General features: G+C 38.5%; 1 protein-coding gene across 1 annotated transcript in view; it reads right to left on the bottom strand.

The window, feature by feature from the left end:
• Positions 1-26,616, bottom strand: part of PHLPP1 (PH domain and leucine rich repeat protein phosphatase 1) — a 264,871-nt gene that overhangs the window by 11,260 nt on the left and 226,995 nt on the right. The window contains exons 12-14 of the mRNA XM_011953596.1: positions 23,108-23,270; positions 10,246-10,376; positions 5,545-5,649 (exon numbers count right to left, since the gene is read on the bottom strand). Coding sequence (XP_011808986.1) covers positions 5,545-5,649; positions 10,246-10,376; positions 23,108-23,270 — 399 coding nt within the window. The remainder of the gene's footprint in view (positions 1-5,544; positions 5,650-10,245; positions 10,377-23,107; positions 23,271-26,616) is intronic.

The raw sequence follows: 26,616 nt of genomic DNA on the forward strand, positions 1-26,616 counted from the left end.
AAATCAAGTCCAAATAAGTTTACAGGATTCAAGTCATACAAAGCATGTTCTCCAACAATATTAGCAAAATTGCTTAGAAAGAAATTTACAACTCTAAATGCTTATATTACAGAATTAGAGGTCTCAAATCAATAATCTAAGCTTCCATTTAAAGAAACTAGAAAAAGCAGTATGTAACAAACCCAAAGCAAGAAGAAAGGGAATCATAAAAATAAGAAAAGCAGTTGACTGTGATAGCTCACACCTGTAATCTCAGCACTTTGAGAGGCCAAGGCAGGAAGATTGCTTGAGGCCAGGAGTTTAAGGCCAGTCTAGGCAACAGAACAAGACTCTGTCTCAAAAACAACAACAACAACAACAACAAAAAACCCTTAAAACATAAGAAACGTGGAACAGAAAAATTATAGAGAAAAATCAATAAAACAAAAAAAATCTAGTTCTTTGAGAATATCAATAAAATTGATAAACCAAATCAAACTGATCAGAAAAAAGAAAACACAAATTACCAATATTAGGAATGAGAGAGGGGAGGCATATCTCTACAGATTCTACAGATTTTAAAAGCATAATAATGGGCTGGGCATGGTGGTTCATGCCTGTAATCCCAGCACTTTGGGAGGCTGAGGCAGGCGGACCATTTGAGGTCAGGAGTTCGAGAACAGCCTGGTCAACATGGTGAAACTCCGTCTCTACTAAAAATATAAAAAATTAGCTGGGCATGGTGGCACACGCCGGCAGTCCCAGCTACTCAGGAGGCTGAGGCAGAAGAATTGCGTGAACCCAGAAGGGAGAGGCTGCAGTGAGCCGAGATTGTGTCACTGCACTCCAGCCTGGGTGACAGAGTGAGACTCCATCTCAAAAAAAAAAAAAAAAAAGGCATAATGTCAATACATTCAATATATTTGAAAACTAGATAAAGCAGACAAATTCCTTGAAAGACACAAATTACCAAAGTTTGTTCAAGAAGAAGAAAGAGATAATCCTATTTAAAGAAACTGTAGGTTTAAAAACAAATCCAGGCACAGATGGCTTCACTGGTGAATTCTTTTAAATATTTAAGAAGGATATATTACCAATTCTATACAAACTCCTCCAGAAATCTCAAGATGAGGAAGCACTTCCCAACTCATTCTATGAGGCCAGCATTACCCTGATACCAAAATCAAAGACATCACAAGAGAGCTACAGACCAATATCAACCATGGAATATAGACATCCTCAACAAATTAACAGCAAATCTAACCCAGCAGCATGTAAGAAATATAATATTTCAGGCCAGGTGTGGTGGCTCGCGCCTGTAATCCCAGAACTTTGGGAGGCCGAGGAGGGAGGATAACTTGAGGTCGGGAGTTCGAGATCAGCCTGACCAACATGCAGAAACCCCATCTCTACTAAAAATATAAAATTAGCCAGATATAGTGGTGCAGGCCTGAAATCCTAGCTACTCAGGAGGCTGAGGCAGGAGAATCGCTTGAACCTGGGAGGTGGAGGTTGCGGTGAACCGAGATTGCGCCATTGCACTCCAACCTGGGCAACAAGAGTGAAATCTGTCTCAAAAAAAAAGAAAAAAAAAAAAGATACGACATTGTGACCAAGTGAATTTACACTTGGAATGCAAAGTGTATTTAACATTTTAAAATCAATCAATGTAATTAAGCACATCAACAGACTGAAGAAGAAAAAAGAACCATACAGTCATCTCAATTGACACAGAAAAAGCCTACGACAAAATGTGTTATCTGTTTATTATAAAAACTAAGATTTCATTATAAAATCTTAGCAAACTCTGTATAGAAGAGAATTAACTTGATAAAGGGTGTCTACAAAAATACCTAGAGCTAACATCACATTTGATTGTGAATGAACAAGTTTTCACCAAAGAATGTATATGGATGATAAACAAACATATGAAAAGAGTAGGGAAATGCAAATTAAAACCACAATGAGATATTATTATTAAAATGGAAAAAACAACAGCAACCTAACAATAACACCTGCTGGTAAGGATGTGTAGCTACTGGAACTCTTAAGACATTGCTGTTGGGAGTGCAAAATGATACAGGCACTTTGGAAACAGTTTGGCAGTTTCTTCCAAAGTAAATATACACTTACCATATGACCCAGCAATCCTTATCCCTAGGCATTTATCCAAGAGAAATGAAAACAAGCATTCATACAAAAACCTGTATGTAACTGTTTGCAACGTGTGGCATTTTCATTTGCAACTGCTAAAAACTTGAAACAATCTAAACATCCTTCAAATGGTGAATGGGTAAAACAAAAACAAACCATAAAATGTCCATGCAATGGAATGCTACTAGGAATAAAAAGCAATGAAAAGAAACAAACTACTGACACATGCAATAGTACAAATGAATCTCAAACGCATTATGTGATGGGAAAGAAGTCAGACTGAGAAGGTCATATACTATATCATTCCCGTTTATATGACATTCTGGAAAAGGCAAAATCAATGAGATAAAAAACAGATCAGGAGTTGCCAAGGACAGGGGTTGGGGAGAATAATTGACAAAAAGGGGCATGGGGTAAATTTTGGTAGGTGACGAAACTGGTCTATACCCTTTAGTGGTGGTTACACATGATGATATTCTTTCACCAAAACTTGCAGAACTGTACATTAAAAAGGGTGAATTTTACTGAATATAGAGTATACCTTCTTACATATATAAATAAAAAGAAAAAAATTATTAAGCACCTGCTATGTATCATAGCTACATACCAGATATATAAACTTAAAAATATAATCCCTCCCTTTAAGGAGTTCAGGGATAAATAATAATAGTAATGACCATTATAATCAATAATATTAGTAGTTAACACTTAAATAGGGTTTATTATATGGCACACATTGTTCTAAGTATGTCATACATATTAACTCATGTGATCCTGTAACAACACCATGAGAATGGTAGTTTTTTCTTATTTCTTATTTTAGCTAAAGAGAGACTGAGAAACTGCTCATGGTCACACAGCAAGAAAGTATAGAACTCAGGTGCAAAGCCAGGCAGTCTGGCTTCTATCTCAATATTTTGAAATTCTTGCCTCTATTTATTAAGAAAAACAAGTTATCCAAAATTATAAGGCAATTAGTGGCAGAGTTAAATTTTAAAGTCATTTTATTCCATCTTCCTTCTATAGGCTCCCCTTGCTAGCTGGAATGAGGCAGTATAAAAGAGGAAAAAAAATACAGTAACGTAGTTTTTTTTTTTCTTTCTTTTTTCTTAAGTACAGTGGTGATCATTCTCAGCATTTCTTTTCTGCTGAAGTTTCCTGTTTGGTTTTTAATCTAAAGAAGAGGCTAGGCTGGGAGTAGTGGCTCATATCTGTAATCCCAGCACTTTGGGAGGCTGAGGCAGGTGGATCACTTGAGGTCAGGAGTTCAAGACTGGCCTGGCCAACATGGTGAAACCGCATTTCTACTAAAAATACAAAAATTAGTCAGGCATGGTAGCGGGTGCCTGTAATCCCAGGTACTTGGGAGGCTGAGGCAGGAGAATCACTTGAACCCAGGAGGTGGAAGTTGCAGTGAGCCGAGATTGCGCCACTGCACTCAAGCCTAGGCAACAAGAGTGAAACTCCATCTCCAAAAAAAAGAAAAAAAAAAGAGGCTAATTATCCAACTGTAGCTCCCTCTTGGGTTTCCCCAAAGGAGGAAGAGATGTCTACTGAGATTTGGAGAGAGGACAACCACAGTTTTCCCCTTCTTTCAAGGTGTCAAGCAGCAAACTGCTTGTTTAAATGACCATTGACAATGCAAACAAAGTAAAAACAAAACAAAAAACACCAAAAAAACAAACAAAAAGCTCTCGAGAAACCTTTATTGGCAAAACCAAAGGGTAAAAAAAGCAAAGGGAAATATCAAGTGAGGGCAAAGCATAGCCTGGGACTATTGGGATGCTGTCCATTTTCTATTTCTTATATTTATTTATTTATATCTTTCAATGACTCTTCATTTTTTATTTCTGGATGCAGGTGGTGGTCTGAAGGTGTGTTCACTTTAGAACAATTCAAAGGGTTGTAGTGCACTTTGCTATCCACAAATTGTACTATGTGACACAATTGTGGAAGGGGGAATTATGCCGAAAAGCCCACCCAGATCTACTTGGTTACTTGCTCCATTAAGACACATTGAGTAGATAACAGATATTAATATACAGAGATATTAAAAACTAATCTTAGATTTCACATTAGTGTTCAGAAATGAGCAGTTTCACATACTGGTGTTTGTAAGGAAGACATAAAAGATCCTTTGATCTAAAAAGTAATGATCTCCAGAAAGAAACTTTGAGTGTGCTAAAGAATATATGAATTCCCTTCTGCCCCAACACAATGACATACTGTGCAAAGTCCATGGAAATCAGGGAGTAGCTGGAGCCCAGGCAGAACTAAGGCACACCTCCTCAGGTTATTCTGCTTTTCTGAGCAAAGAGAACAGACTTGTTAACTCTTCTCTAGAGAGCACAAGGCCAAATGATACCTTAGGGAAAAGATCAATGTGTCAGATCCAGAATTTGAGTTGATGCTGTTTTCTGTCCCAAAGAAAAGCAGGCAGAATGGCAGCAACAATTCCAAACCTTTTATTTTCCATGAAGAGTATTCAGCTAGTCGGTGGTTCTGAAGCCTAGACACATATTAGAATCACCTGGGGGAGATTTTAAAACATTCTGATTTAATGAGTCTAGGTTGGGAGACTTTTAAAAAATCTTCTTTACCTTACTGATTCTAATGTGTGCCCAGGGTTGAATACTAATGTTAGCTATTATTAGATCTACCTCCACTTTCTGTTCTTCCCCTACTTTCAGACTTCTGTGTTCTTATACTTCAGCTAATTAAATTATGACCATTCTAATTTATAGGATTCTTTACCTGTCTAGGTACTAATTATTAGCACCTCTTCATATAATACAAGCAAGCCTGAAAAGCCTGGTTACATTTTTCAGGAAAAATCAACAGCTGTATCTAAGAGAGGGGAGGGTGGGGAAAATGGAAAAGAAAAAGATATTAAGATGGACAAGTCCCAGTGGCAAGACAAGCAGATGACATTACAGGCAATGGACATCAAACTCCTGCCAATCTAATTTAGATTGTAAAAATAGCTCCATAGTCAATAACATGAGTGATCTTAAATATGCACAATTAAGCTACTTCTCCTTTAATACTATCTCTGTTTTGCTTGGTAAACAAGCCTCAGAGAAAGATAAAGGGGCTTTTCAAAGGAGCAGGGATGCATTTCAATACCTAGGCCTTTTCCAAACACTGGAGTCTTACATAGATATAATGTGTCAGTTACCTTGTATCCTAGCAACGACTCCTACTAAGGGAGACTATGTGATTCCAAACAGGGCCTTCCCTTAATGTTCAAACATAAGTCATGAAGGAGCCTCACTCTGGGGAAACTTGGAATACTCAAAAGAAATTTTACATGAGAAAAGTGTGTGCTACAGCACTGAGTTTCTTTCTACCCAACTAAAGGAGTGAGACACGCAGGAGGCAGTTCTTCCTCTGAAGTTTCATCTGACTTACTTGTTTTTTACCCCCGAAGCTTCAGTGTAACCATGACTCCATACAGCTGGGGCTCCAGAAGCGTCTCCTGTAGAAGGCTGATCAATCTTGAAACAGCGGATATTACTAACAAGAGAAACAGGGAGGGAACGGGAATCATTAAAACCAAATGTGTGCAAATTGCTATCTTTATCCGAGAAATAAAAAAAAATACCTGTTAAGCACTCTGTACTTACCATTTCTTACGGTGTTTAATGTGTCTGAAATACTTATCAGCAACAAGAACCAGCTACTCATTGTAATGAAAACCAAGGGGCATACATACAGAGCATGAAAATTACTTTTAATGAGCATCATAAAGCAGCTATTAGAGACTTTCACACATTCTACATTAGATGACTGCTCTCTCCTGGGAATGACAAGGACAGCTCTCAGCCTTGGCATGAGAAAACAAAACTTAAGTATTAGGATCGGTGTATTCTTACACCATGAATACTCAGAAAGAACAACAACAAAACACCTAAGCCACAATTATAGTGCATTTAGATAATGTGAGAGAATTCTGCAATATTCATCTCCAAATCCAATTTCTGTCCATATAACCCCTCCAAATATTATCACAGACTTGCAGTTCCCTGGAGCTTCCAATACTCTCCTCACAGGTCAGCCAAGTATGCTAAGACTAATATCATAAAATAAAACATATACATAAAATTACAAAGTAAATGAGGGGTATTTAATAAATTACAAGTTAACTGAATGTATTTAAACCGGGAGATTTCTTACCTCACCTCAGCCCTCATATGCCATAATGGATCCAACAGGACCCAAGACAGAAATACTAAAGGGATAAATTCTCAAATAGCGTTTCTTAAAAATCAGCCTCGCCGGGTACGGTGGCTCATGCCTGTAATCCCAGCACTTTGGGAGGCCAAGGCGGGTGGATCACCTGAGGTCGTGAGTTCCAGATCAGCCTGACCAACATGGAGAAACCCCGTCTCTACTAAAAATACAAAAAATTGGCCGGGCATGGTGGTGCATGCTTGTAATTCCAGCTATGCAGGAGGCTGAGGCAGGAGAATCGCTTGAACTTGGGAGGCGGAGGTTGTGGTGAGCCAAGATTGTGCCACTGTACTCCAGCCTGGGCAACAAGAGCAAAACTCTGTCTCAAAATAAAAATAAAAATAAAAATAAAAAAAATAAAAATCAGCCTCTAGAAAGCATTCTGTGCCCCTAAACAGGAAGTCATTAACAGATGTAAAGTAGTCTGTTAAAAGGCTGGCTACCACAAGATGAAGTAAGTCCTCTTACTCGTAAATTGCCACTAAGTTTCCCCCTCATTATTATTTAAACAAGAGAAAAAGTATATGTACTATCTGTTGACAACTGAAGCAACACCTACATAGTTTTGGTCATAACCACAAGAATTAAAATTATCTGTTGGTACTCACTACTCCCAAATCTAACAAATACTATATATTTTTCCTAAGAACCAGTTAAAGCTTTAAAAAGTAAATCAATATCTACCTAGTATTCCCTTTGAATCTAGAAATAACTGGTGGCAATTTTTCTGAAATTTAAAAATATATGGTTAAAGAAAAGTTTCTACTCTCAATTACTAGCAAACATTTACTTTCCATCTTATCCTGAAAAACACAAATCTAGTGTCAATAGAAAATTCCCAAATCAAGTTAATACTTTGTTTTACAATAAGCCTAGAGCTAAACTAAATCTTTTTTTCAAAGTTTTCAATTCTATAAATAAAAGAGACATTAACAAAAAAAGGGACAGTTCTCCATTATTTGCTCTCCATATGACCTGGTACTCAATTTTATCCATCTAAAACAGTATGCAATACAATAGGTTTCTTAAGACATATCCTAAGGCTCTTAGATACCATCCTGAAGTCTCGGGAAAAGTGAAGGCTCATTTATAAAGGCATTTATAATTTTTACAGAACACAAAGTCTTCAGAGAAATAATTCAATTTCCTAACCTGAATATTAAAGGAAAAAAAAAAATAACTCTTAACTGCCCCCTCTCCCCAGCACACAAATAATTCTTTCTAGTGAAGCAGCAATTTTTCTTCTCTGTCTAGCTGAACACAGTGTGGCTGAGCAGCTATCTGAAGTGAACTGAATGCTGACTCTTGTATATCATTATTTTTGGAGATGGAGTTTTGCTCTTGTTGCCCAGGCTGGAGTGCAATAGCGTAACACGGCTCTCTGCAACCTCCACCTCCCAGGTTCAAGCGACTTTCCTGCCTCAGCCTTATGAGTAGCTGGGACTACAGGCATGTGCCACCTTGTCTGCCAATTTTTTTGTATTTAGCAGAGACGGGGTTTCATCATGTTGGTCAGGCTGGTCTCAAACTCCTGACCTCAGGTGATTTACCCACCTCGGCCTCCCAAAGTGCTGGGATTACAGGCGTGAGCCACTGTGCCCGGCCATCTTGTATATCTTTAAATGAGTCAGAGAGAATTCTGTGAACCACAGCTCAATCTCACAGAAGAGTCCTCATATGCACTTACCCGGCTCACATAAAACAAATAAACCAACCCTCTAAAAGTGCAAATAATATACGGAAAATCTTCCAAGTCATTAAGAATCCACAACCTTCCAGATGTTAAACAGAAGGTAACGTTTTAAGAATATTACAGTGTTTTGCTATAGGACACTTTGGTCTGAGTACGTGAATATTTTAAAAAGCTTGATATAGTACGGCAACTGCTTTTAAGAGTGTAATACCAAATTACGGTCCTTCAGCAGCACCAGTTTGAGGGGGAAAATGTTATTCAAGTATTTTATTTTGTATTTACTTGATATATTAATAAGTTTGAACATATTTTCATGTAACTATTTGTACTGCTTCTGTTAAATGTTAATGTCCTTTGTTTATTTTCTGTTTGAATACTTTTCTTATAAGTACTTATCTTATAAGAACACTTTATAGTAAGCATATTAAAGCTTTTTTCATATTTTTCTTCCCAGTTTGTCATTTGCCATTTGTATTTATTCTTGAGAGTTTCTGAAATAGGACATAGACATTTAACACTTTAATGTATAAAAAGTATATTTACATGTAAATATATGCAATGTAAATATTGAAACCAATCTACATGTACTGATTTCTTTTCTTGCCACTTACTCCCTTCATTTCTTGGCCTAAAAAGTCTTTTTCTAACTTGTGAAGATATTCATATGATTTCTTAATACTTTTGAGAATCATTTAATTTTACAGATTCAACTATTTCAGCTGGATTTTGATGTGATATAAGAATGCAACCTTAATTTTCCTCTAAGTGGCTACTTCCATTTATTAACACATTTTGGTGCAATTATTTTTAAATTTTATTTGTAAAGAATGCTCAAAAATTTCTGTATTCTACATGTAAAAAATACTCAACAGCTATCTGTTTAAAGATGACCTATTTTGATAATCCATTTTCTTCTTGAATTTAAAAAGCACCTTAAAGATCATGTAGGCCATTTTTTTTCTCATAGGTCTGGACAGATGGAGGGGTTTAGGCCAAGGTTTCATACACGTGATCAATAATGGAGAGAGCCTCGTTCTCTACGCCTTCCTCAGGACACTCAGGCAGTGTTTTTCAACTATGCATCGAAATTAATTTTCTCATCAAGTACTTAAAATGCCAACAAATTAGGCACTAATTAGGCCAATTCTATCCAGGAATCACTTTAAGTGCTTTTCAAACTTTGGTTTGCACTACAGCCTAGGATAGTATTAATGGACCATTTACCAAATATCTACTGTTTTTTACTGATTTTCCTAAAATAATGGAAAATGACTTTCAGCAACAAATATTCCAACATTGAATAAATATATATGGCATGCATAATGACTAATGTATGACAATGTTTAAAACTACTACTGATCTGATATACCACAAAAAATTCTGAAAATTCAGAAAAGTTTAAAGAAGAAAATAAACACTACCCATAATACTATTATCCAGAGAATAACACCGCTTTAACTTTTGGTATATATCCTTTCAGGCATTTTCTAGGTGTGTGTATGCATATACATGTACATATACCCAATGCACACAAATTTATATTGCAAAAATTGAATTATACTATAGAACTTCTTTGTTAATTTTATTAATATTTTCACTTAATATACTGTAAAGATCTCTTGAGTTAGCGATATAGCTCTAAATAATTTTAAATGGCTTTGTAATATTCAATTGTGGAACATTATTTATTTCTTAATAGACATTTAGAGTTCTATGATGAACATTCTTATTAAGATATTTTTCCTACTGCAGACCTTTAAGCTTTTACATAGAAAACTCCAACCACTAATTCTTTATCAATATCAAGAATGAAACAGCATCAATGAACTCTTTCCCATACCGTGAAGATCTAACTGCTGGTAGGATCTAACTACTCCACATCCTCAGTCTTATTTAAAAAAACCTGGATTTCAGTGCCACACTGTTAGTTTTCCCTACATCTTTTTAAAAATCCTTCCTTAACATTTGCATTAACTGCCACAACCACGTTATCAGTGACTACTGAGATTTAAGTTACATCTTGGTCGTTCATTGCTTCCCTGCATCTTGTATATATATCCTGTTATGTGTGTTAACACAGCTAACAAGTCAATGATGCTTCATGTTTTGTTTCCCATTTTCACTGAGATATGAAGCCCACTGCCAGTGGACAATGATGGGGATACAGTGCTTTACAGAATACTTACTTCAGTAGTTCCAGGGTTTTGTGATCGAGGACAAGGCGAGGATTTCCGGTCAGGTCTAGCTCCTGCAGTTTGGGAGGCAGGTTTTCTGGTAATGTGACTTCGCTGAGCTCATTACAGCTCAGATCCACACACTGAAAAAGGAACAAGCACAAACAAGAAAGAGATGGTCTAGAGAAGTTCTTCATGGAGTTCTATACCCCTACCCTTTGCATGCAAATCAGTCTGATCATTCATTATAATATACTAGACAAATGTGGAAAAGGAGGCTTATCTGTTACTTTGCCATAAACATTTAAAATAGATTTTGCTAAATGCAAAAATTTTTTTATTTTCTTTGAATAACACAGAAAATCCATGTTCTATATTCTTCTCATATTTTCCACTGAAGTTTACCTCCACATTTAAAATCAAGCATTAACTAAAAAATCCTAATAGATTTTCTTATTGCTCACAAAATCTCCATGCCATGAGAACTACAGCTCAAACATTAAAATGAACTTTAAAGGAATTTCTTAAAACAAAACTAAAAACAAAGAAGGCTGGGTACAGAGGCTCACGCCTGTAATCCCAGCACTTTGGGAGGCCGAGTTGGGTGGATCACTTGAGGTCAAGAGTTCGAGACCAGCCTGGCCAACATGGTGAAACCTCATCTCACCAGGTGGTGGCACATGCCTGTAATCCCATCTATTCAAGGTGGTTGACACATGAGAATCGCTTGAATCCAGGAGGTGCGCAGGGCGCAGTGGCTCATGCCTGTAATCCCAGCACTCTGGGAGGCCGAGACAGGCAGATTACCTGAGATCAGGAGTTCGAGATCAGCCTGGGCAACATGGTGAAACCCCGTCTCTACTAAAAATACAAAATTAGCCGGGCATGGTGGCACATGCCTGTAATCCTAGCTACTCGGGAGGCTGAGGCAGGAGAATCACTTGAACCTGGGAGGCGGAGGATGCAGTGAGTTGAGATCGCGCCATTGCACTCCAGCCTGGGCAACAACGGTAAATCGCCATCTCACCAAAAAAAAAAAAAGAGAGATTCCGGGAAGTGCAGGTTGTAGTGACCAGAGACTACGCCACTGCACTCCAGCCTGGGAGACAGAGCAAGACCCTGTCTCAAGAAAACAAAACAGAAAACAAACAAAAACAAAAAAACAAGCAAAGAAAAGAACATGTAAAATGAGGAAAAGGCAGGTAAAACACACTCAAAATGAGAAGATATTTCAAAAGAAGCTGAATAAGAAATTGGCAAAAGCTACACGAGCAGGTAAACCTGCCTAATTTGTGTCAAAAAAAGGGGCTGAGTCAAGTATGGATCCTACCCTCAAGGCATCAACATCTGGACTCTCCAACAGGTCCTGCCTAATTTAACTTGAAAGAAATATCACAAAAAGGTCATGGTGATTACAACAAAAATCAGGTTTTACCTGTAAGTGGAAATGATACCTCCTTTCTCACAAAACTGATGTAAAACTTAAGTAAGGTGTACTGTAAAAAGCGGGGCTGCCCTTGTGTTCAGGGAGTAGGGAACCTAGGTGGAGAAGGCTCACCATACGCAAGAGAAATGGAGTGGTCAGCGCTCTAGATATGAGAATGCAGAACCTATAGGTTCAATAGTATGGGGTGGAGAGCATTCAATTATCTGGCTGAATTAGTACCTTATTGTAAGTTTCAAAAGTGCTTACAGAAATGATCAAAAGGGGAATTGTTTTGTTCTCTCTTCAGTCCTTTAAAAAAAAGGGAGGAGGGAGATTATACTCAAGAACTTCAGGATCTTAAAAGTAGACAAAATCTTCCTTTTATCTGGAAAAATTCTCAAAGAACTTAAATCTAGTATGGATTGGGGAAGGGTAGAGATTGGGTAAAATGAAAACCTGTATTTTTGGATAAATATATTTTCAATAGACTTCCAACAACACAATGCTTTCACACAAAATGTTTCATACTGTTGCTTCCAAATAATAGCAATAAAAAATTATATTGCCATTGTAAATAATCATATTTTATTACGAGAGCATTATAACCACATTATCCATAAAAAGCTGAGCAAAAAGAAAAGCTCAGAAAACACATCCTTAAATCTATCACCCTAACACAACCAGGGTTAGCATTCTGTTTTTTTTGTTTTGTTTTTTAGCATTCTGGTTTTTTTTCTTATAGCCTTATTCATATATAATTTTTAAAAGTCTTAAAAATCTCAAACGTAGCTGCAATTTCATTACATTTCACTTACTCTTCTATTGCTCTACTGCAACCATTTTCCCCACCTTTATTCCCATCTGCTATGGTCTGAATGTTTATTCCCCAAATTTTCATCATATGCTGAAACTTAATCCCCAATGTGACAGTATTAAGAAGTGGGGCCTTTGGGAGCAGATTAGGTCATAAGGGCTTTGCCCTCATGAATGGGATTGGTGGCCTCATAAAACAGACCCAGTGAGCTCGTTCACTCTTTCCACCAGACAAGCACACATGGAAGGAACTACCTATGAGAAATGGCGCCTCATCAAACCAAATCTGCTGGCACTCTCATCTTGGACTTCCCAGCCTCTAGAACTGTGAGCAAGAAATTTCTGTTGTTAATAAATTATCCAGTCTAAGGCATGTTGTTATAGCAGCCTGAATGCCCTAACATACTACCACCTTTCATAGCCCCATACTACTTCTAGTAGATGTACATTAATTTACTTAGCCTCAATATTAATATTAGAGAAAACGGTCATCTCTTTTTTTGCTTTGTTTTGGTTTTTTTTTTTCTTTTTCAATTATAAATAATGGTTACATCAACAGTCAACCAGAGTTTAAAGAAAAACTGACACCGATAATACTGGCTAATAATGGGACATGCTACCAACATAGTCAGTACACATCAGCAAAGCAGGACAACAAATGGGGATATATACAATCTACTGAACACTGATGGGACAGGAAATAAAGAGCTAATAAGTGTGAGTAATTTAGGATGCAAGTAGTTGACAGAAACAAATTTGGGGTCAGAAAATGCCTTTGGTCAATGATTAAAGGCACTCTGCAGCAATACTGAATTTTATGAAATTGGTAAAAATTTGTTCTACAGATATAAAATAGCTCATTCTCTAAATTATCAAATTATGAAATGAGTTCAGTAGGGTAACTAATTACTTATGAAGATAATGCTGGAGGCTGTAACACAGACCTTCTTAGAGACGATGTTCCTTCCTGTGCTCCCCCCTGCCCAGGACTGTCTGCTCCCCAAGGCTCCGTAACAGTCTTTGATTCACAGTCTCTGATTCACTGCAGCCGGTTCTCTTCCATCGAGCTCCACTACCCTGGACTGACCTGCGTCCCATTTCCCCTGGAAGGCTTCGGCTGCACCGGAAATTTGCTTTTGGTCTTGCTTCCCTCGATGCACTCCTCCTATGCTGTCAGGATGGTTTCTCAGTGTGGTTTACTCCACCTGCTCACACTCCAGCTTCAGTCTGTCAGCCTCCTCCCAGGTGTCCTTCAACCCGACACCAAACTCCTCAGAATGTCCAACAAGGCATCCCCAACTTTGCACACTGGCTTCCTCACACTCCATGTTTCACCCATGCCAGAGTGTCTGCACCTCGTGCATGTGACATGCTTTCATCTGTCTGTGACTTTACACATGCTTCTCTCTGTGCTTGGAACCCTTTTCTTCATGCTTTTCTTGCTTTTTATCTGGTGCAATATGCCTGATTCCTTTTAAGACTCAACTCAATGCCAACTCTACTACACCCTGTTTCAATTAGGTGTCCCTTGTTATAATTATTTGCTTACTTATGTCTTCCATGAGACTATGACCTCCTAGAGAGGAGGGATTGCTGCTGTTTCTCCTCGGATATCCTAAGCGCAGTGCACTGGAAAGTGTAGATGCTCAACAAATGGTTTCATTAAAAGGATGAACAAATGAACAAATGATTGCCTGGCACGTAACAATTATTTTGTCAATGAATTTATGGAGGACTCTTGTAAGGTGCTTCAGTAATTAAATCTGCTAGGATGGGAACTGAGATACCAGTGCTTAGGTTAAGTTCAGCATAGAATAAACAGCATTGTAATGCAATTTTAATACATTTTAAATATCATTGTTTATTTCTACATAAGAATGCAACCATTTTTTTTTAACAGCAGATAAGCAAAAATACCCTTTTATACTTCTGCACACAGGAAGGAGGTTTGTTCACAGAAATTACAGAAAGTTGAAAAAAAAAATTACAGGATGTTAGTATCTGGTGCTGCCCTCCCGGTGTTAACACAGTGAGCAACACACTTAGAAGTACTCTGTCATGTTGTTTTAAATAGTCCTCAATATATGCTGACTGCTGAGGTACTCCACAAACACTTGTTGGCTGAATCATTATAATGGTTACCACTAAGCAAACAGAAAATATTTGAGTGAAACTGGAGAAAAAAAATGACACTTTATATTGTTAATATATGTACCTCTATGGTTAGTGTACTACAACTTTCTTAAAAATGTATTAAATAGAATGTTAAATCTGGCTAAAACACAACTAAAAGAAAATTATCCTTCCCTCTTTCAGGCCCACTCTAGAATATAGCTAACAAAAATTACTTTGTTATAATCAAACTTCTGGTAAGAATACCCAAAAAATTATGCAACCCTCAGAAAAAGTGAGATAACTCATAGCTGAGAAGGAATTCTTGATTTAGAGGAAAATCATTACAAACACATTTAGATAAGAGCATAAAAATGTCATTATATCTTAAAGAAAAAGAAATTCAATTTGACGTACAGTTTAAGTGTAACTATCACAAAAGCTGCATGGGGCCTATCTTTATTATGTTTTCCTCAGAACATTACCACAGAAACAGGCATATCAATGTTCATAGCAATGTATTATATATCATCTGCCAAATAGCTGCCTGTACTGCCTTGAAATGGCAACTTAAGCTACTGGCTCCTAGATTCTGTAACACCCTACTTTCTTCCTTCCTGCAGACTATCCCCAGTCCACCACCTCCACCGTGCTCCCCAATGACACAGTTCCAAAAATGAGGATCCCAATCACAGTCTGGATTTCCTTGCCCTTGCAAGGTAAAAGCTGCTGGTGTATAACATATTTCCCTGCTGACTTCATAAGAAGTAAATAAATGCAAGTATTCATTTAAAAGAACATGTATTAAGGATCTACAAATCGGCAGGCAATAAGCCAACATAAGGGACATACGGAGATGGCAGATACAGTCCCTGCCCTTGAGGAACTCCCAGGATAGTGGGGGAAATAAACAATACACCTTTAGCTGGTATGATCAATCAGGTCATAGCAGCAGAGGGACAGATAACAAGACCCCACAGAGGCCTTTCCAGAGAAGATTTCTGTGCAGAATCAAAGTTAATCAGGCATGTGAGAACAGGTGGACATCTAGGGAGAGCTAATAGCAGGTACAGCAGGAAGGAGACAAGAATAACACTTGTGTGGCATATCAGCAAACTCACTATGAAAGGTTGCTGAGGCTGGAGACTGTTGGGCCCCAGAGCAGAAGATAAGGCTGGACAGGCAGAGGGATCAGACAATGAACTGTGGATCCTACAGATTGTGTCTCATACAGAGGCAGTCTACACTGCCTCCCTTTCTTATGATGCTATAGGAAGCAGAACATTTCAGCTTAATAGTAAAATAAATATACACATATATGTACTATTTCTCAATATACAACTTTTAGTCAAATTCTCTTAAACTACTATACATTCCCGGTGTTATAAAAGGCTAAGTGATCCCTAACGTGGGATGTTCATACAACTAAGTAAGTTTATTAACTGAATGAGTTGGTCTGAACTCACTTTTTACACCAAACACGGACCTGAGAGTCAAAGTGTAGTACTATTTTTCTACATAAAATCGTATTTATGGCTGTGTGCAGTGGCTCACGTCTGTAATCCCAGCACTTTGGGAGACTGTCGCGGAAGGACTGCTTGAGGCCACAAGTTCGAGATCCACCTGGGTAACATAGCAAGACCATTTCTACATACATTTTCGGAAATTAGCCAGGCTCTTGTTCACCTGGAGTCTCAGCTACTCACGAAGCTGAGGTGGGAGCTTCCTGTGAGCCAAGAAGTTGAGGCTGCAGTGAGTTATGATTGCACCACTGCACTCCAGCATGGGCAACAGAGCAAGACCCTATGATTTTTTTTTAAAAATCATATTTATATATAATTACTGAGAAATGTGCATTAATGTTCTAACTTCCTCACCTTATAGGGAGCTGCAAAGAAAGACCTTTAATCTTGTATAAAGTATTCCTTTTAAATTTACATACAGTGTCTCTATGATTTTCTCAACTGCATTTTAGATTCGGGAAGCCTTGAAGAAACCTTGGGAAAAGATTTCTTAAAATTGGCAAGCATTTGAGGTGATAAAAATGACAAGCAGGGTAACAATCCTTAGTATTCTGTTTGCTCAAATACAGAATTTCCTCAAACACTAAAACTAAGTTATCTGCAAATTTTGACTTTAAGAAAATGTATCCTGTATAAACTGAGCAATTTCTTTACATCATCGCTTCTTTTTTTTTCCTCAAAGAGATAAGGTCTTGCCATGTTGCTCAGGCTGGTCTTGAACTCCTGGCCTCAAGCAGTCCTCCAACCTCAGCCACCCAAAGTGTTGGCATTACAGGCATGAGCCACCGTGCCTGGCCCATCATCACTTCTTCAAATTGATTATGTGTGCCCTTGGGGGTACTTAATGGTATATTACAAAGTTACAGGATGCCTGGCACATGCATCTGGGGGCTTCAGTTTTACTCAGATTGAGGAGGGAAAGAGCCATTATTTTTACATTAAAACAAAGAGAAATGATAAAAAGTAGAACGTAAAATGACCATGAATTTTTAGACTAAAAAAGATACTTGAAAAGAAATTCACAGGTGATTCCAGGCGTCTCCCAGATTTCTGGGTGTGTGAGTGTACTTCCCTTTGCCCTCAGGGATCTGAAGAGCACCATAGTAACCACCTCACAGACCACTTCTTCTGAGGACTCTGAGTCACGGTGCTCCTTTCTCCAAAAGCCTCTCTAAAAAGATGCCTTCTAGAATGCATGAGCTCATGAAGGACTAATTGTTCATCTGTATAGATACGTAACTTATTCTGTAAAATGTATGCAGTATTTTGTTAGAATGGGCATGGCTCTGAATTTAGAAAGATCTGCTGAAACCAGAGTTAAAAACGAACACACACAAAACTAGTCTGGGTTAACTCATTACACCAATTTTGAAAGAGAGAATATGCAGTGTTAACTTCCTGCTAGTCTGTTCCTGGTGAGACTGGGTGCAGAGTGGCTTCAATGGCCACTTTCCAGTAGACACTGCTTGCTTCCTCTTTCCTTAGCCCTTGTATCGAGCCTTGTCCCAAACAGGAATTGACATGAGACTCCGCAACGGTTGGAACATTTCCTAAGTAACTATTACTTAACTTGATTCCAGCACCATAATAATGACTGCTCCTGGTTTCAGGTTTCTGGATAAGCATTATGCCAAGCTGATGTTTTTACGTCTATTAGGTCAACTACGCCACCCAACTGAAGTCTAAACTTGGTTCCTGACCTGTCTTCATATCCATTTCCTGCTTCCCCAAGAATCAACCCACTTTCCTTCATCCATTCTGACCCAGTCACTTCCCCCTTGTTCTTTGTGTCTTTGTGACTAAGCTGATATTCTCTATTTCATTTGACTTTAGAGACAAGAACAACAAACAGGGCTTGCTGCCAGGCAAGCCAAGTCTGGCTACATGGTGACTATGGGATTGTGGTTTTCTCTGTAGCTGCTTGAGAGCTGATCTATATTAAGTTTATTTTTTAAACTTCCTATAGCCATCGTCCTCAAGAGCATAGCATATTAAAACTTCATACTCTCTTTCCAGTTAGGGTAACACAGATTTTAGATATGAGTTCACTCAACTTAGCCAAGCAGTTTATTACTGCATGGAACAAACATGAAAATAATCTTCTAAAGATAATTAAAACATCTAAAAAGATGCATTCTTAGAATCAATAAGCCACAGTAACATGGAAATTTGACAAAGAAGTTGCTGATGTTTAAATCCCAAATTACAAACTTCATTCACCGCATGTATCAACTCTCATTTCACCTGCTTAAAATACACTTCAAAAAAGGGTTAGAATACCTGGCTCCAGCCTGGGTGACAGAGCCCCTATGTCAAAAAAAGCGGGGCAAGGGTTTAGAATAGGTCACTATTTAGAAGTTACTCAACTAATAGCTTGGTTTTTGTTGCAAAATTACTGTATTACTAATGTGACTGCTATGCAGTTCAGTGGAAGGAGAAACAAGTGCCATATCCATGGCCACCTCTGCTTCTGAGGTTCCTCAGCCATGAGTAGCCTTAGCATGGACTTAGGTCCAGGTCCAGCCAAACCAAGTCTGGCATCTGTGTGACTCAGCTCTTGTTTCCCTTACTAGATGATCGAGAGCTAATCTGTATCCAGAGGGAGGTCTGTCTGTTTTAGAACCAAAAGAGAACACAATCTACTCCAAGCAAAACTGGACTGGTGGTAGGAGAGGAGTCTGGAAGATCAATGCAAAAGGGCTAAACAAAGGTGAGGACACTCGGGCTCACTGGAAAATTCTGAAAAACACATTTTATTTTTCCTACTAATAACTTACATAACCTCCCTATCCAAATACAAAACACCTGTTGATCGCTTTACAGATCTCATTAGATATATCAAAATGAAAAAAATGCCAGTGTTCCATTTTATCCAAGATTAGATGGTGCAAATAGTCTAAGGTGTACATGAATAAGGGCCTAATTATTCAAGTGTTTTAAAAACACATTTTAGCATACATCTCAGTAGGGAGATTTGTTTGCTCTTTTAAACAGTAATTGTTTTTAAAACTTTGGTCACAAAGCTATGAATAATCACTTTCTTTTAATGTCTGAAAAGATAACAATGTTTGGTGAAACTAGCTAGTTAAATACACCATGATCTTACCTCTTCTGAAACGCTATCTGCTAAGTTTTTAAAATTGCAAGGATCTTAACACCTTTATGAGATGTTTTACAAGAAACATCTACTGCACTTTATTTTCAAGAAACCGTGAGAATGTAATGTAGGGTTATTAACTCAATAATAAAATTTTAATACAGGTTGGAATATCTCATCGTAGAAATGAGATTACTTCATTTACATTAAAAATATGCTTTAAGGCATAGTTTGCTGTGAAGACTTTCATAGGTATATTTATCATTTAAGATACAACACAATTTTTACAAGAAATTTTCTTTTAGATATTCAAATATACATAAATATTTATATTGCAACTTAAAATATTCTCATATGAACATAAAAATATCAATTCGGAGTTCTGAAATAATATAACTACTATCTTTTTCAAGAATACTATCTGTCCAGGGCTGAAACATGCATATGTTTGTACATAAAGGATACTTGATGTTGCTCAGCTCCCCCAAAAAACCCGAACAAAACTTGTATCTACTGGTAATGGAAGAGCTCAATCTGAAAGAATGGATATTGTTAACATAAGAAAAATGCTAAGGTGTAATAGCTGGGGGGAAAATCAATCAAAGAGCAAAAAATGGAAACCATTTAAAAATATGGGAAGTAAAATTGAAAAGGAGTTGTAAAGCAGGGTACAGAGAGAAGACAACAGGGGAAGGAATTCAACAGCAACAAAGGTACTGATTCTGTAATCCAGGAATCCAAGCAAGAGTCTAGGAGAGGATTAGTTTTCATACAGCAAAATTTGTATTTTGCAAAATCTAGTTAAGATCTAAAAGCATTTAAATTTCTTTCTTTTTTTGAGATGAAGTCTCACTCTGTCACCCAGGCTGGAGTGTACTGGTGTGATCTCGGCTCACTGTAGCCTCCCACGCTCAGGTTCAAGTGATTCTCCTGCCTCAGCCTCCCGAGTAGCTGGGACTACAGGAACGTGCCACCACACCCGGCTAATTTTTGTATTTTTAGTAGAGACGGTGTTTCACCATGTTGGCCAGGCTGGTATTGAAAGCCTGACCTCAGGTGATCCGCCTGCCTCGGTCTCCCAAAGTGGTGGGATTATTGGTGCAAGCTGCCATGCTTGGCCTAAATTTCTGTTTATATTTTATTTATTTATTTTTTTGAGACGGAGTTTTGCTCTTGTTGCCCAGGCTGGAGTGCAGTGGTGCAATCTCGGATCATTGCAACCTCTGCCTCCCGGGTTCAAGTGATTCTCCTGCCTCAGCTTCCTGGGTAGCTGGGATTACAGGTGTCCGACTTATTTTTGTATTTTTAGTAGAGACGGGGTTTCACCACGTTGGCCAGGCTGGTCTCAAACTCCTGACCTCGTGATCCACCTGCCTCAGCCTTGCAAAGTGCTGGGATTATAGGCGTAAGCCACTAAACCTGGCCTCTATTTATATGTTAAACCAGATATTTAAACAAACAAAAAACCCCAGAACAAGAATCTAAATCTACATTTACGAGTTTATAACATTAAAAGACATGTACAGACACTAAGATGAGCAAATAGGAGGTTTAATTTTGAGCCTCTCACTTTCTCTTGTGCTGGAATTTCACCTGCACCACACATAGAGACCAGTTTAACTACCCCCGGTGAAAGATGGCACTGCACAGCCATTATGCCAAGTAATGGGCAGCTGAGGAACCCCTGGAAGGTCTAGCTGACAACATCTTTCCTGTGCTGAAGGCAAATAAACAATTTGCCTAAGTAATAAATTTCTTCAATTTTGTTGAGCTTCAGCCAAAATAGTTGCTCTATATAATCAACATTACAGATGAACCACATTGAGGGCATGTGTTGATTAATAATGGCTAACATTTAGGGAGTTCTTCCTATGTGACACTCCTATTTCAAATGCTTTACATGTATTATTTCATTTCATCTTCACAACAATACTATAAAGAAAGTACCAATTCTCTTCTTTATTTAACATATGAGGAAAGAGAGCTGTGAATTTTCAGCTGGGATCCAACTGGAGGTCTATCTCCCTTCAGAGCACTGCTTTTCCTGAATGTGAAAGTTACTACACAGAAAGTAAAAATTCTGGACATCTTTTTGTTGTTGTTTGTTTTTTGAGATGGAGTCTCGCTCTGTTGCCCAGGCTGGAGCGCAGTGGTGCGATCTCGGCTCACTGCAACTCCGCCTCCCGGGTTCATGCCATTCTCCTGCCTCAGTCTCCTGAGTAGCTAGGAATACAGGTGCGAGTCACCAAACCCGGGTAATTTTTTATATTTTTAGTAGAGACGGGTTTTCACCTTGTTAGCCAGGATGGTCTCAATCTCCTGACCTCGTGATTCGCCCGCCTCGGCCTCCCAAAGTGCTGGGATTACTGGTGTGAGCCAGCGCGCTGGGCCAGATTCTGGAAATTCATAACAAACATCTTAAAATGCCACTGTGATATATGAGATAGTGTTCTTAAAGCCCAAGGTAAAACATTTCATGGCTTAAAGCACACATACACATGCATGCACACACACAAACACACATACACATACACACACAATAGCTTGTATACATCTCAACCATATAAACGTGTAAAAACTGTTGGGATAAAAAGTTATGCAAGCCGGCAGGGCGTGGTGGCTCACGCTTGTGATCCCAGCACTTTGGGAGGCCGAGGCGGGTGGATCATCTGAGGTCAGGAGTTCAAGACCAGCCTGGCCAACATGGTGAAACTCTGTCTCTACAAAAAAATACAAAAATTAGCTGGGCATGGTGGCGCGCACCTGTAATCCCAGCTACTCGGAAGGCTGTGGCGAGAGAATCGCTTGAACCCGGAACACAGAGGTTGCAGTGAGCCAATATTGCACCATTGCACTCCAGCCTAGGCAAAAAGGGTGAAACCCCATCTCAAAAAAAAGAAAAAAAAAAGTTATGCAAGCCATTTAAAATGTCTTCAAATGTCTATTCGCTTTCTTAATCTGAAACACAAGGTTTGTATCAGCAAGTGCCTGGAAAGTGAAGAATGGCTAAATTGGACTACTCACAAATTGTTCCCTGTTAGGAGATTAGAATATGCTCCAAGTCTGTAACCACCAAATTATTTTTCATTAAGCATAAAATCAATAACTAGAAATGCTAAGATACAAATGAAAAACTACATTGTATATAAAGAACTTTTTACTTTTGTACCATTTCCCTGCCAAAAAAGAAACAAAATAGGAACACATGGTTGTTACATGGCTTTCATTCTAGTGAACTGGTTTCATCCCATGAGTCTACCTCAACTCAGCAGTCAGGACTTGCAGACTACCTCTGCTACCAATCTGCTGTCTTAATTTACATAGATCTCTTCACTTTTCAGCACCTCAGTGTCCTTACCTATCAAATGACAATAATATCTGATCTGCCAATTTCATTCAGTTGAAATCAATGTTTGGTGACAGCAATGATGCTTTGTCTATATAGGGAATTACCACTAGTGGGCTACTGTGGTGGGGTGTGCTATTTAACTAGGTGAGTTGGTGGGGAGGGATGTGTAGTGGTACTGTTAACTTTTTCAAACTGCGGTTATACCAGCCTCATCCTTTGAGCCTCATAACCACCCTGGAAATGACTGCAACAACTATTAACAGATAAAGAAGTACAGGGTGGCTATGTGGGTAGCCTCATATCACACTGTAAGTTAGAGACTGAGCCTAGAAATCCAATTGTCCCAAAACATGCTCCAGTGTTTTGCTTTGTTTTTTTTAACTCTGCTAACTCAACAGTGTAGCCCATTGGTTAGAAAGGAGGAAGTAAGGGCTAATGGGGGCCTCCATTCTGAATAAATCCAACAAAGATGCAAATGTCCTGAGTTGATGAATTAGCAAGTCAACTCTCTTTGCCAACCTGAAAGCCAGAGTTTATGAAATGAAACCATATACCTTGATCTCTGGGAGCTGCATAACTTCGGGAAAGACCTCGATGCAGTTGGAGTGAGCAATCACGGTGTGCACGCGCCTGCAATTCATGATTGTTGTTGGGATGGCTTTCAGCTTATTCCCACTGAGATCAATTTCTTCAAGTTCCTCCAGTTTCGCCATTTTACTAAAAAAAGAGAAAATAAAGCAATTTAAAAGAAAATAGTATATGATGAGAATCAAAGGATGAATTAAACTGCTATGACTTTAAGGATTCATTTGTAACAGTCATTTCTACAAACAAGACCATTTTTTCACTATCATTTTGGAGTACTGAAATATTTTAACACCTCCTTTCCCACTACAGAACAAAAACTATTCAACTCTTCAAATTGTCAACAAGAAGGAAAATGGGTGCCCTTTTCCTTCTAAAAGTCTGTGTGGAAATTAAGTTACCCTGGCAATAATCACGTTACTGTATAGCTTGGTCTGAACACTAATGAAAACACTATTGAAATGGGTCAAAAGCCAGCATTAATCCAATATAACTGCCTTAAAAGAGCTCAGAGAGTATGACTTCTTTGTAGTGGCACCGAAAACTCAAGGTGGAGGTAGAGAACAGGTCTATAGTTCATATTAAGATAAGCTTTTTCTTCAACCTCCACTCCCCCAATTCCTCTGACATCACTGATGAATACAAAGTGGTGGTAAGGAGCAAGGGGTGTGTTAAAAGCCCATTTGGATCACCTCTTCAACTTCTGGCAGAGCGCAAATTCACACCAGGGCCAAAAGACATTTCTCTCAATTGTTGCTAAACATCTACCAAGAAGCAATCTCTCCAACCTTATCTTAATAATATGTTCTAATGTAATTAATTTAATACTTCCATTTAAGAATGTCTTTTATTGTTCAATCTTCCCCATCTATAATCTTCATCAATAATTACAATAACTAAAGAAAAATTCCAGAATCAGGGTTTCTTACATTCTTTATACATTTGAAAGAAAAAACAACATCTCCACCTCTGCAATCACTGTAATAGTATCTGGCACTTTGTTGACCCTCTTTCCACTCCAAGAAGCACAGGATTCCCCATTAGTGTCACTCAGACTCATAAGCTGAATAATAGTTTACATTTTTTGGTATCATTTCTACCTGTTATAGTTTCATTTGTCACAATACACTTTTAAACAATTTAACAAAAAAACACTGTATTATTTTTCTGTCATATTTCAAATATAAAGATTATCTTGTTTATCTTGAAAATAAATATATGCCTAAAATATAGTAAAAACCAAGTTTTTATCTTATGAAGTCAGACTTTTTAATATCATATACATCCAGTGTGGCATCAGAATATACTACAAACAATATGTACACAGACTATGAAGTAATCCATCTATGATAGCCTGAATTTCTAAGAATATTATTTAAATATGCTGTCATATTTTGAAAGAAATATAGTGATATAGTTTGGATTATTTGTCCCCTCCAAATCTCATGTTGAAATGTGATTCCCAGGCCGGGCGCGGTGGCTCACTCCTGTAATCCCAGCACTTTGGGAGGCCGAGGCGGGCGGATCACGAGGTCAGGAGATGGAGACTATCCTGGCTAACACGGTGAAACCCCGTCTCTACTAAAAAATACAAAAAACTAGCCGGGCGAGGTGGCGGGCACCTGTAGTCCCAGCTACTCAGAAGGCTGAGGCAGGAGAATGGCATGAACCCGGGAGGCGGAGCTTGCAGTGAGCCGAGATCGCGCCACTGCACTCCAGCCTAGGCGACAGAGCGAGACTCTGTCTCAAAAAAAAAAAAAAAAAAAAAGAAAAAAGAAATGTGATTCCCAATGTTAGAGGTGGGGCCCAGAAGGGGGTGTTCAGGTCATGGGAGCAGACACCACATGAATGGTTTGATGCCCTTCCCATGGTAATAAGTGAATTCACATGCTGTGCATTCACATAAGACCCTGGCATCTCCTTTGCCCCCTCTCTCCCTATGTGACACAATGGCTCCCCTTCACCTTCTGCCATGATTGTAAGCTTCCTGAAGACTCACCAGAAGCAGATGCCAGTCCTGTGCCTTGAAACTAATGGGTAATGGTGCACGAAAAAGAATTAAAAGCACAGAAAACAGGGCCCCAGAAGAAAAAGTTAAAGAATTTTCCAACTCGCAACATAAAAAGAAGGTGGCAAAAGATGTGAAGACAAAATGACTAGATGGTGGTCACGTTCTTTAATTCAGCAACCATTTAAGCGTGGGCCTTGTGTGAAATGTGAGGCTGAGGGAGACAGCAAGGTCACAGACCCAGCTCTTAAGGTGCTCTGGTTTGCAGGGGAGCTACTGAGCCACATCACAACCACAGGGAGACAGAATTCATTCCTAGATGGATTTTTTACAAGGTGTGTTAAAAGTTTCTCTGCACTTAGGGTGGGTGATTACACCTGGCATGGGTCACTGGGGGTATATCCTCAGAATTAGAGCTGATGATCCTTTCCTCTGCAGGGTTTAGACATTCATCATCCGAAAGAAGACAATGAGGCCTTTCAGATAGGTTGCTGTTATGTGATTATCATGGTTTTTTCCAAAAATATCATTTCCCCATTCCATAGTGAAGTAAAAGTAGATGGAAGTCAGCATAAAATATTTTAATCATTAATGTCAAACGAGGAGGAAAGTAAGTATTTCATTACACCAAAAACGGAGCAATACTTTAAGTTAACATATACATGGGCCTTCCTTCTTAGCAAGGGCTTGAATAGAGTGGTAGCCCTGAAGGCAGCAGAGGGAGGCTATGATAGTGTTTTGGTCTGGCCCCAGTGCTGAGTTACAGTTACCAAGCAGAATACCAGAAGGGTTAGTGTTTGCTTCTTAGATGTGTGGGTGTGTGTTCCAAGCCCTAACTTGTTAGATGGATAAAAGCCAATGAAATGGAAACAGGGTAAATCCTCATGGCAGGCTCAGCACGTAGATTCACTTGAAGCTAGATATAATGTCACCGCTCCCCAAAAATTAGAAATTGAAGTAAAAACAAATTAAAAATGGACTCTTTTGGGCCATAATTTGCAATGTTACAGTTTCTATGGTAGTAGAGTCTACCACTGCTCTGTACATCAGAAGTATGAATATAAAAGTTGGTAGATAATGAAGGATTTTCAGGTTCCTGGTTTACATCCTAATTCCCACATACTCTATTAGGTTAATGTTTTGGAAACTTTATTATTTACTTTATTTTTTAATAGATAGATTGTCACTATGTTGCCCAGGCTAGTCTCGAATTCTTGAGCTCAAGTGACCCTCCCACCTCAGTCTCCCGAGTAGCTGGGACTACAGGCACGCACCGCCACACCTGGCTCTAGGATAATGGTTTTTTAAAAAATTATTCTGACTGGTTAAAAAGAAGTAAAAGAAAAAACATACCTGCTAAACAACACATTTTATTTCAAAATCTTAAGAACATTCTTGTGATTAAGTCTTTGGACACATATGAGGAAAACCAATCTACTTCTCTTCAGGGAAATGTCATCACAGCTTATA

The sequence above is a fragment of the Colobus angolensis genome, unplaced genomic scaffold, assembly GCF_000951035.1.
Source record: "Colobus angolensis palliatus isolate OR3802 unplaced genomic scaffold, Cang.pa_1.0 Scaffold369, whole genome shotgun sequence".
Lineage (NCBI taxonomy): Eukaryota > Metazoa > Chordata > Mammalia > Primates > Cercopithecidae > Colobus > Colobus angolensis.